Source organism: Agelaius phoeniceus, chromosome 8 (genome assembly GCF_051311805.1).
Source record: "Agelaius phoeniceus isolate bAgePho1 chromosome 8, bAgePho1.hap1, whole genome shotgun sequence".
NCBI classification, from domain to species: Eukaryota; Metazoa; Chordata; class Aves; order Passeriformes; family Icteridae; genus Agelaius; species Agelaius phoeniceus.
This window is the reverse complement of record NC_135272.1, coordinates 32928057-32940948: the sequence shown is the minus strand read 5'-3', so window position 1 is coordinate 32940948 and position 12892 is coordinate 32928057. Positions and strand designations below refer to the sequence as shown.

Genomic DNA, 12892 nt, shown 5'->3' with positions numbered 1-12892 from the left:
CTGAGTATCGCAGCAACCGAATTAGTAGGCAGATACTGAGGAGAGAATTAAAAACACAGCGCTGGAGACTGGACAGTTTGGCTGATGACAATCTCCCCTTGAGTGTGCCAGAGCACATTCACACATGCACACACACACACAGAGTAAGATTTTAGGGACCAGCTTGAGCTGTAGGGATTGTGATGAATATTTTAAGGACACAGATCTCCATGTTGGCCACTTGTGCTAACACAGCCAGATTTTTCTGCTGAGCAAAGTTCTTTGCTAGCTGAAAACTGTGCCTTAACTTCCAGGAAATTCCTTGTTGGGAGAGCTCGAGCAGAACGTAGCAGATTTCTATGGTGAACTGCTCAGCTCTGTGAAAGTCTCTTGATGCAGAGGAGGCAGCGATGCTCAAGTGTTCCCCAGAGCTGTCAGGGTTTCAGCTCAGGTTCCTGCTCCTAGGATACAGCTGCCCACAGCCAGCAATGTTTGCTGAGCTCCAGCACTGGGGCAGCCATGCTGGCAGCTCCACACACTCTCAGCATTCCCAGCTGGAGCAGGGCCTGCACCCCTCTGGCCTCGCAGGGGACCTCTCCACCCTCGAACACTCATCTCAAAGGTTTCGAGGCACAAACCCTGTTGAGCTCACACACAGGAAAAACAGGAATGCAAGAGTGTGAGTGGGGACAAACATCGCTTTAAAAATAACAATAAAAACTTAAATTCTTCTCCCATGGTTAAGATTTAAGTAGCCTCTGGGAGTAGTTAAACTGGGTAGGGAAGCTGGGATTTTCAGTATTCCCACAGCTGGATACCTAAGTGTACCATTTTTGTTCGACAAAGCAGCATGATTGCATAGAATTTAGAAACACGATGGCCCATCCTGACAAAGCACTCGGAGCAGCCCGGCAGGTCTCTATGGGGTGCTGCCTTTCCCAGCAGTAGCCGGGACAAGACATTCCAGGAGCAGGCAGAGGAAACCCAACACAGGCAGTTGCAGAGGACTCGCTCCCCAGCAGCATTTCCCTCCCCTATTCACAGTGGTTTCTGGCTCATCCCGGCACTGGTTTCTGGCTCATCCCGGCATTGGAGTTTTTAGTACATCTTTTGTTTCTCTTTTAAATGTGTGTGTGGTCATTACCCATATAAATGTCACTATCATGAGTCCTTTAGCTATTATCTTTCCAAGGAAAACAACTGCAATCTGTTTAATCTCCTTTCAGATAGAAGCATTTCCAGGCCTCTGGGAGCGTTGCTGGCGGGTGGAGGGCGATGTTCCTGTGTCTGTGTGCCGGAGCAGGGGCCGGTGGCGGCCCAGGGAGCGCTTGGTCCCTCAGCTGGGAGGAGCACAGGGAGCCCCGGCATCCCCGGTCCCTTTTTGGCACCTCTGCGGCCTTTTCCAAACCAGAACAAATAGGATATTTTTCTCCTTACATGCTGGCTCCTTTAATTTGACAGTAGCCCTCTTTATTTTACATATTACTGATCAGCACTTACTGGAGAGAGTATCTTTCTCACAAAAGAAAATTGTTTTCTGTGACTGTGTTCACAGGGGTCCAAGGATGAGGGAAGAAACGAGCATCTGACTCCATGTTTCAGAAGGCTTGATTTATTATTTTATGATATATATTAAATTAAAACTATACTAGAAGAATAGAAGAAAGGATTTTATCAGAAGGCTAGCTAAGAATAGAAAAAGAAAGAATGATAACAAAAGCTTGTGTCTTGGACAGAGAGTCCAAGCCAGCTGACTGTGATTGGCCATTAATTAGAAACAACCACATGATCCACCTGTTGCATTCCACAGCAGCAGATAATCACTGTTTACATTTTGTTCCTGAGGCCTCTCGGCTTCTGAGGAGGAAAAATCCTAAGGAAAGGATTTTTCAGATGATATGTCAGTGACAGTTTTCTAGTTCTTGCTATTTAACTTGAAAATACCCTTGCCTTCACCCATTTAACTTGAAAATATCCTTGCCTTCACCCATTTAACAACACTAGCTTAATTCCTCAGTTTAGTTTGAGGAGATTCAGTCTTCATAGTTTGTATTATAGGTCTTGCTTCCTTGTTTTGGGAGATGGACTTATCTGAGCATAGGATGGGCTTGGATTGGTTGATTTAAACCCCTTCTAATATTTACAGTGTCACTGTGACAGCATTTGGCAGCGTTCCTGTGCCTCTCATGTTAAATTTGGTTAAGCTGTTGTCAGCATTTATTCACAGTTCCCCTCTGTTTACCTCTTGCACACTCTGATGCAGTGCTTAGCCCTCACTGGAGCCCAGCCTCGCTCCCAGGGTCAGTCCAACTGCTCCAAGAAGCTGTCCTGTGAAATGAGGCTTTATGGTGTTTGAACAGCTTGTGCAGGGGTAGAGGAAGACACCAGTGAGAGATTGGAGTTTTTATTTAGTTAATTTTTGTCTGCGTCCAACGGTTTGTGCTCAGTATTTTTTTTTCCAGCTCGGTGACATCTATTACAACCTGCAGAGGTTGTTTTATTTTATTTTCCTCGGGTTCTGTAGCTGGGAAGTTTCCACAGGGTGGCTCTCAGACAGTGAGGTGGATTTTGCAGCATCTGAAGGTTCTGGTGCTGCTCAAAGAGGTCCTTCTCAGCTTTAGCAAAAGCTCTGGAGGCAGCAGAGAGGGTACTGAGAGCTCCCCATGCTGCCTGTGCTGTTTGACAGGGCACCCCTGGCTGTGGAGCACAGGGCCCCTTGTCACAGCTGTGGGAGATCCTCTCTTTGCTCATCTGCAGAGTGAAATGAATGCTTTTCTTTGTCTTGGCTGCAGCTTGACCCTGTTACAGCTATGAAGGCACTTAAACAATTCACTTGCATTTACCCCTTCCAGCTACATTTTCTACTTCTGTTTCTAGACATGTATCTCAGCTCACAAAGTTCTAAATCACATGGAGCTGTGTTTAAGTTGCTCACTGAGGAGTGGTATCATTTTGATCTGGCAATGATGGCAAGTGCAGGAAGTCAGTGTAAAGGAACAGAATTCCTTGTCCAACTCTCTTGCCTCCTAGCAAATATCTGAAGGTAGCACTGCATTGTTGTTCTTTTTTTCAATATAATTTGTACCCACAAAACAGACTTCTCTATAGTTTGGCCATTAAAGAAATAGCTCATACAAGTATTTAATTTTGTTTTATTATGATGTGATATGTGAAGTGTTTCTGTATTTTCTTTTTCTAGGCTTGCTCCCAACATAATCTCTCCACTTGTCAGCCCCCTGAAAGCTTTAGTCCCACCTTCCCTCTTGCAGAAACACGGCTCTCCATCATCCCACAGCCAGTCACCCAACGGGCAGCAGTTTTCTGGGATACCAAATACTCCGTACGCCCCATTTCCCAACCAGTCTGTACAGCAGGGATCTCAAGGTAACTCTTCCCTCTTTTTGTTTTTTGCAGCTTTTCTAATTTCTAGCTGGAGAGAAAGAATTTATTTTGCTTTTTCATATTTGGGTAATAGTGTCAGCATTTCAGTGGGCACTCCAGTTTTAAAATTGGATTGATACATACAGATGGAAATTTTAAGACAGGTCCATGCTGTGACATGTCATCATAATGGGGAAAGCTGTTCCTACAGCAGATTAATTGTATTTATTCAGGTGCTTCAGTAGAAGGCTGCTGGCCATGCACCTCCCCTGACTGGTCATCCAGCCTGAGTGACCTTGCAAGAGCCATCCAGTCCCCAAAACATGGGCTGAGGCACTCCTTGGCAGTGTCCTGCTCCGTCCACTCCATAGTCATGCACGAGACATGGAATTAGACAAAGAAAGCAAACATGTTTTCATTTATTATTTGGAAGTTTGGCTTGTTTTACGTTATACAGTAACATGTAAATGCACTCTGCACAACTGTAGAGTGCCTGTGGGACTCGAGGACAGGAATGGGAGCAGTAAGCAGCTGTCCCACAGCTTAATTTAAAACATTTTTTGTTCTAAATTACTCAGCCTTTTTAATTGGGAGCTTACATACCTATTCTGGAGTTCTGCTGTGGGAACTAATTAATGTTCCTGAAATTTTTGAGGCACAAATTAGGAAGAGATATTATTATCACAGATTCTTCCAGTAACAGGAGCTTGCATATTTCAGAAATCTGTTATGCAATCCAGATGGTGAGCTGCTAAAATGTGGTAAATATTCCCAATAAAGAAGTGTGCAGGACATCTGTGAGCTTGCAAGAGCCTGAGCACAAACCCGTGAGCAGCTCCCAGCTGGGATGGGGTTGGGTATCCCTGCAGTTCCCTCTGCCCCTCGTTCTCTGAGCAGTGTTTTTGCTCTTTGCTTGGAAAGGCTTAGTCTGGAAAGTTAAAGTGCATTATATTTAATGATTTGTGCTGAAGGAAAAACTAACTCAACCTGATGCTCAACAGATTATTCAATTTAAAAAGATTAACTCTGTAAGGGAGAAGTGGCAGATTTATGATAGCATATAATGATATATGATTATGTTGCTATAATGAGCTAAATAACTACAAGCCACAAGAGGAAAGTTTAGCAGCTCATTACTACGGCAGAAACAAATGCATAGACAGAACAAGTTTTGAACCACTTAAATAAATTGACTTTATTCCTTAAGAAAACCACATTTCCTTTTGAATGAATTGTTGCTTTCTAAGTGTTATGTCATGTGGTTTTGAAAAAGCAATAATTTTCCACTTTGGCCAAATGTTGAAGCATTATTATAAATTAATTATGGAAATGGTCATTCCAAAATCAGTTTTGATTAGCAGCCTTTGAAACCAATTATCTGTAACCTGTACTTAGCTGTACTTGCTCTGCTTTTTCTTTTTTTTTGCCTCTCAGTTCATTAATAGCACATTTTCTAATGGAATCTGTAATAATTTGGGGGTTTTGAATTTTTGCCAAAAAAAGGTACACCACATAAACTTAGTGTAGAACCAGGCATCTGTACAGAAGCACATAAACAGTGTGGATGTGGAATTTTTAGGAGATGGCAGCTTCATCAGGCTGGTAGCAGAAATATTGATAATGAAAGAACAAGCTGACATTATTTATATGTTTTAACCTAGCTGTAGTAAGATCACATGGAAATCATTACATGCTGAAAGAATTTGGCAGGCAATGGAATCCTGTAGTTATTTATACCTGACATGATTTCTTGTCAGAAATTTTATGGAATTTGAAAAGCTGAGATTTATTTGCAAATACATGTAAATGACATGACATAACAAGATGGCATTTAATAGCCATATTCCAATTATTTGCTCATTACATCATTCGTTTTAAAGCTGCTTGAAGTTTTCTAGGCTGTGCCTTAGAGAAGCAGAGGCAGCCAGTGCACTGTGTGAAGTGGCTAAGTGCAGCTTTTCTGCCACAAATTATTTCAAAGCAAAATTTTAACTAAATGTTATGTTTGGAACTCAGTTTATTCCTTTATGAACTGTTACATTTCTACATCTACTGTACATAAAACATTTAACAGTGATCATTTAAACTGACAGGGCATTTAGTAAATTCTTCACTTGAAAATAACCTCAGAAAATTCTTGATTTAAATCAAAACTGAAGGAAAACCTGAAATCCATGTGGCAAAAAAAATATTGGTGAAACACTTATTGCCAAGTTGGTACTACAGATTTGCACTCTAGAAGGAGCAGGGATGTCTGCACTGGACCAGCCTTCTTGCTTACTTTGTATTTTAACCACTGAAGGGAGCATTTTTTAAGAACTTGTAAAAAATGCTCCCTGTTTAGTTTAATCAACCATATGTGGCTGTTAACCCAACGCTTGGTTATAGGATTTGAATCATATTTTAATTCCCCATATTTTCTCAGTGAAGCATTTAAAGAAATGTAAAGGAACCACAGCTAAATGCAGTGAACCCAAAGGGTCAGAAATCCCATTTTTAGTGTGATGCTTTGTTCTATCTGACTCGTGCTCCTGCTGCACCCTTTCCCTTCCTCATTCCATGTATCTTCTTTAGTTTCATGCCTGCATTTACCCCACCTTGCAGGCAGGTCAGAACAGGGAAGGTGCATTTCTCTGTATCTCTCTGTGGAGCACTTGGCAGGAATCAGCTCCTGGTGAAGTCAGCAGTGCAGGAGCACCAGGATTTTCCTACACCCCCCTCGCCACTGGGTGGTTCCAGGAACACTTTTCCCTCTGCCTTCTCAGATTATCTCACGGTGGTGCTGAGGGATAAACACTGCAATCCAAAAGAGGATTTCATTGCTCATGGCAGTTCTTTTCCAGACTGATTCTGCGGCAGTTCTCTGCTTCAGGTATTTCCAGACAGTGTAACTCAAACACTTCAAAATAACCTTTCCCCACAGGTCTTGGGAAAACCCTGGATCCGACTAGTTTCAATCCAGTTCTGTCATGCTTGGCTGCTCTCTGCTTTTCTAAGCCACTGTGCCAGCTCTGTAGATCATGAAGATTTTTAATTGATGTAACAAAGGCAAGCCTGGGAGCACAAGGGAAGGACAGCAGTTACAGGGACACAGAAAATACACGTCATGCCTTCCCTAGAAGTGATGTCTGTAGCAGACATTCTGGAAAAGGTTAATTTTTTTTTTCTCTAGCAATGCATCTAAGTGTTCTCTGCAACCAGCTGAGCCTCCTTTGAAGACAAGTGTCTCTTTTTTCCACTGCTCATCTCAAAAGGATGTATTTTTAGAAGGCTTACAGTGAGGAGTTTGTTTTGTAAACAGAAAGGATAAGTTTCAAAGCCAATCAATAACTCACTGTACTAAAACCACATCAAAAGAGGGCTGTGCTACCTCTCATAAGAGCTCCTTGGTTCTTTGAGCCAGACTCTCCAGCAGCAAATAGAGGTGGCAGGCTGTTTGTTCCAAGGAAGGACATGCATCATTTAATGCTCAGCTTTCCACATTTTTGGGCTGCCTTTGCCATAGCAGCAAATCCAAGCAGCCTGGGTACAGACTGTGTAGTGTCTTCATCTAAGAGTCAGCCATTAGGACTTCCCTAATTGTGGACATCAACAATTTAGGTATTTTGTAGTGGATCATACGTTCTCAAGAAATTAAACATCTAATCCTTGCAGATTCTGCCAAAGCACATCTTAAACTGGGAACCTTCAGAGCAAATCTTTCACCACTCAATGAGTTGATTGCATTTCTACTCAAGAATTGCCTCACTTGGCCTTATTTATTGCTAACTTAGGAAATATGAAGTGACCAGACCCTGAGCTTTGCCTGGTATTGTCTGCTTGGTCAGACTTTGGTGTAGAGGGAAAACACAGAGAAGTGTGGGAGATCTTACAGAACAGGAGAGAGCTTGCACACTGCAGGAGCTGCTCACAATTCACCCCATGTAGCCCCAGCTGCTCTGGGGACAGGCACAGGGATTTAATTTCTGAGCAAACAGACAGAAGAGCAGCACAGGCTGCCCAGCAGGGTGGGTCTCTGCTGTCAGTGGGGCCGAGCTGTCAGCTGGAAATGGGGAAACGTGGCTGGGACTGGGATCCACTGAACTGCCCCGAGCTCCTGCAGGAGTTCCTGAGGAAATGTTCCACTCTCTGTAAGACTGAGGGGAAAAAGACAACAACTCCTTATTTTTTTCTGGCAATTAGAGGAAAATCCCGAGGCACGTTCTGCTAGACTTTAGGCTTAATTTGGTTGACTTCAGTTGCATTTAAGGGAAGGAGAATCGTTTCAGAGAAGGCAGGAAAATGGGCAGCTGACAGAAATGTGCAGTTATAGGAAGAGCTTATTGAGGCAGGAAGAGGGAAGAGAATTAAATCAGGCCGTGGTTGGTTTAAATATTGTGATGCACTTTGAGATCATCCTTCTGGGAACAAATTACAATTTTTTAGGATGTTGGAACAACTTATAAATTGCAAAATTCCTTCCTCAGCAACTCATTTGCCCTTTACTGTTAAATGTCTTCTTTTGTTGTCTACAACTCATTCACAACTTCTGATGGTAAAACCCAAACTGCTGGGTACTGATAATACAATACTTGGGGAAAAAACCCAGGATCTAAGAATGTTGGATATGTGGAGGATGAAAGTCAAACTTGCCCCAAAAGCAGAATGACTGAGGCAAGCAGAGACCATACAGATCTATCTCAGCACTTTCCAGAAGCAGGAGAGCCTCTGGTTGAACTCAGTCTTCACCTGACAAGTATCTGGAGCCAGTCCTGCACTTCCAGGTCATTGCCTGCACTCTGTGGTCCCCTGTGTCCAGTGAAAGGGGGTTCCTTTGAATCAAGAACAGTCTGGGAAAGAAGTTTGAGGAACTTGTGAAGGTGTTTCAGACAAACAGTGCTGTTTCTAGCAGTGCACAGCACACACTGGATGGCAAAAGACTTAACTGAAAACAAAGCAGTGCTATTTATTTAAATATTGCATTATTGTATTTAAATTAACAGTGATTCGTTACAGAGACATTCCCTTAGGAGCTGGGCATCCTGGACCTGATCCAGTGGAGGGGTCACTACCTACCTTGGATCCAAGGGTGCTGCTGACTGTGTTCAGCTGATCTATGGCTTGAAATGAAGCCCATCCTTGAGATTTTTCCTTGATGGGGATCACATTCCACAGCACCTTGTGGGACCGAGTCTGATGCAGCTCTTCTGTAACTGCACCTTACAGAACAGGATGATCATTTTTCCACAGTTAAAACTGAGGAACTAAAGCCCCCAGCAGTAATGAAATGCTGTGACAGAAGTGGAGGTAGTACCACTGCAGGATTGAATTGTGTGCAATATCTGCTTTCAGGTTACCAAGGCAGCTTCCACTCCATACAAAACTGTTTCCACTACGGAGATTGCTACAGAACAATGGACCAGTCTGTCAGCAGTGATGTGCTCACAGGGGAATCCCATTGCTTCAATCCTCTGAGGCAGAATGGCTATCACATACTCAATGCACCTTTGGCTTCAACAGGTAATTTATTCCACCTATAAGGAATTGTCCACATGATATTTGTAGCAGGAGGGGCAAAGAACACATTTTATTTTCAATGTTATGACAAAAACATGTTTGTATAAAAAATAGCCCTGAAATTAATTTTCATCTATAAAAACCCCAGAAGGAAAACAAATTGTTTCTTTAAATCCTGCTGTATTTGACTGAGACAAAGTCTCTTCCATTCTGCTGGATGCCATAGGCAACACCCACCTTCAGGAGAGCTGGCAAGGCACTGCCTGCATTTTTTGTGTGGTCTGTGAATTGCACATTTCAGGTGTGCCCAGGAAGGCTTTTATAATAGTACTTCAATATTTTAGGTTTTTTTTTTTCTATCTTTAAAATTAATAATTGACAGAATTGCTGAAATCAAACAAAACATGAGTACTGTCAGAGCCATAAAGCACAACCATTTGCTGCAATCTTATATATCTGCAAGAAAGTTCTCTTCATGTCTGCACTCAGGAGGGCACCTTGGTTAAGGGCAATACTGAAAACATATGTTTAAGTGCTTTTTGAATTGGGGCCTGAGTCAGACCACAAAATTAGAGTTGACTTTCCTGTTTGTTTTGTATTAAAGGAGACTCTGTTCAGAGCAAGTGTGCACGCATTTGTCTGCTGTTCCATTCTGGGAAGTGCATGCATCAGTAACCAACACAAGGGAAACATTTAGGATGAAGTTTCAACTTCAACTTTGAATTCTTTAGTGTTACTCATAAGTTTGATATTACTAAAACATAGGGGTTTTTCATGTTAACATCAAATTTCAAGCTTAGATTGACAGCCTGCAATATTTAAAGAACAGACTAAATAAACTTTCCAAAAGAAATTGTAGCAGTAAAGAATAATACTGTGGCAAGACACCAACTTCAACAACAGTTGATTTTTCTGTCTGGGCCTAAACTATCATGAAATGTTTCTGTTTAGTATTTTTGTTTTTAGAGTGGTTATTGAGGCATGCAGATACTTAAAAGGCTGAAACATAAACATGTATGAAATATATATATCTCATCTTTTAGTGTGTAAAATAGAACCATTCAGGTTTGCAAGATTCATCAAGGCTATGCATTAATTTTTTTCAGGCTTTTATAGCACCATTAATATTAAATGAGATCTCATCTCGCAGGAATGCCCAATGTGACTGGCAAACAGCTGTTCCATGAATCACATTAACAGTCAATAAATTTTTATTTTCTGTTCAGGACTTTGGATAGTTTACTCTATCTGGAATCTAATAATGATTTCTGGGGTGTATGCTTATCTTGGGTTTTATCCATCTGTGGTTCTGTATCCACCCTGTATACAGGCTCATCAAATAGAAATTAACATAACATAAACACTCACAAAACTTAGCAAAATACTGGTCACTCCACTTGGCCTGACACAGATAAACATGCTGAGGTCATCCTCCAGAACCTCTGGACATTCACTGTGTGCCAGATTTCTGCAGACAGCAGAATCTGACCTGTAAGCCAACAGTAAATTAATAAGTTATAGGAAAATGCAGAAATGTAAGTAAGTAGAGAATTTGATCTCAAATAATAAAAACACACACAACAGTGAAATAGCCACACTGAAGTGGACAGGTTTTCCTGCAGTGAAATGAAAATGTGCATGTGGGCCTTGGCTGGCCAGTTGCAAAAGCAGGCTATAGTGGGTCACAATAGGAAATTTTCATGTCCTTTGTGTAGGCAATAAATGCCCTAGCGTTTGGTAGAATGGCAAACCTGCTCATTTCCACAGGGGTGTGCAGCTCAGGAGGTTTGTAATAGCTGTGGAAGTTTGGCATTATGAAAGAAGGACAGAGAAATTCTCCCCTCCTGCCATGGCTTTCTGGTAGCCTGGCAAGCAGCAACCAGCTTGGGCTGGTGGGCTTTGGTGGGCTGAGGTTCACAGCTCTTTCCATATGTCCTGGAGCCTGACCTGCCCCAGCCAAGCTTCCTCAGACCTGCACTATGTGGAGAGCCAATAAATGTAGGATCCAGATTTCTCCTGCATCTTAAGAGCAGCTGGGAGACACATGGAATATTTTTTCAAAGTGCTATTAAAAGGAAAAACCCAAACCAAGAGGACTGCATCACTTCTAGTGCACACTTAGCAGGATCATTGCCCACTCATTGTTTTGATGTCCTGTTCAGATAATGACTGAGTCCCAAGAGAGCCCTGCTCTGATTCTTGCACGTCACTTGCAAGTGCACAGCTTTGCCCAGAAACGAATGGGCACCAGCCATGATGACACAAACACCCACTGGAAACTGAGCTTCTCCTGGCAAGGCTTTGATGCTGAGCACTGCTGTCCTCCCATTAACACTGTGCTGAGCTGTGCTGTGCTGCTGGGCCCCAGGCTGTGCCTCCCTCCTCTCGTGCACCATGGCACTAACTCGTGTCCGTGTCCTTGTCCCTCTCCAGGCTACGAGGGGATCTCTGAGGCCCAGTGTGTATCCGAAGACATGGTCTCCAATGGAACGGATGAAAATGGATTCTTCCAGAACAGTGCCTTTGATCACTGCTTGAATCACATTCCTTCCATCTACACAGATACCTAAGAGCAGTGCTGGCCTTGTTTCCTTTATTATACCTATAACTGCGTATGTAATAACAAAGGTGTTGTTCAGTACTTTTATTTAGTCTGTATCCCTATATGTGCTCATTTAAATGAACACCTCACATTTACCAAACCATTTTATACATGAATAGTCTGTATAAGATAATATTGGAACCTGTTCCTTTGCTGTGGCACTTTGAAATTCATGCTTTAAGGGAATGAGGAGCATTTCAAGCAGCTTGTTTTGTAAGTTCTCTCAGTAAAGTGTAAATGTAAGTTATATAATAAACTTGTAAAGAAGATGTTTTCCTTCCTGGAAAGTATGCTTCAATTTGAGAATGTTGTTCCCTTTAATCAGTTTTCATTTAACTTGTTGGTTCGGTCTTCCCTTTTTTCTTTTTTTTTTTAACTAAAAGGATTTTTTTTAATCAGAGACCTCATGTATATAAAGATCTACATTTGCTCAGCTGGTTTTGTATTTTCAGTTTTACAAGAAAGCATTAAAAACTGGAAACAAGTGTACTGTCATTTCTTAACACCATTGGGCTCCCTGATACTGCATTCTTGACATGTCTGTGAGGGATTTTAACAAAGCAGTGACATCTCAGTCACTGTGACATTAAAACAGCCCACAAGTATGTGAGGAAAACCAAGGGGCTTCCAGTGGAACGTGCAGTTGTTTGGTTCCCTGTCACTGTGGCTGCACTTGCAGCATAGTGAGGATTCCTGGGAGGCACATCCTGCTCAGGGCCAGGTGCCCCAGTGTGTGCCCAGCAGGTCTCTTGGAGCTGAGCTCCTGAAGTGTCCCACAGCGCTCTGGGAGAACACTCAGGGAAAACTAACTGGGAAAAAAGTTCTCATTTACAAACCACTGCCAGCTGGGCTTAATAAGGGCTGTCCAGTGCCTGCATCAATCCATGTCTGTTCACTTACAGAGGCTGCCACAGGGCACACTGAAAAGCCCAAGCTGGGCTGAATCCAGTTTGAGGATGGTACTTTCCTTTTTTCATCTCTTCCCTCCCCAGAAATGTGGGACACAGCTCAGGTCCCGCATGTGCCTGTGTCCCAGGACCCCACAGCTTTGCTGCTGTGGGAGCATCAGGATCCCTGGTGCCTCTCCCCAGCCCCTGCAGCCTCTGCAAACACAGAAATTCCCCCTGTGCCAGGGCTGGTCCAGGGTAACCACAGAGCCTGCACAGTGCACTTGTTTCTCCAGGGCCTGGTTGCACCTTGTTAGTGCATTTGAAGGGGCCTCTATATCCAATTTAGCTTTCTGTCCTCTAGAAATTTGAATGAAACTTAGACATTCAGGAAGTTTTAGTCACTACAGAACAAGGTTCCTGGGGTTGCATGACCTGACCCCCCTGTTTTAGCAAGGGCTCCTGAAGCTCTCAGGCTCCCAAGGACACCCAGTGCCAGCTGCAAACCCATTAATTGTGGTCAAGCAGCTCTGGCAGCACTGACTCA

The 12892-nt window shown here is 42.8% G+C and overlaps 1 protein-coding gene across 1 annotated transcript in view; it reads left to right on the top strand.

The window, feature by feature from the left end:
• The window catches only part of GLIS1 (GLIS family zinc finger 1), a 180161-nt gene extending 168218 nt beyond the window's left edge, over positions 1 to 11943 (top strand). The window contains 3 exon segments of the mRNA XM_054638514.2: positions 3179 to 3363; positions 8692 to 8859; positions 11290 to 11943. Of these exon segments, the coding sequence (XP_054494489.2) occupies positions 3179 to 3363; positions 8692 to 8859; positions 11290 to 11426 (490 nt within the window). The 3' untranslated portion in view covers positions 11427 to 11943.
• The last annotated feature ends 949 nt before the right edge of the window (positions 11944 to 12892 follow it).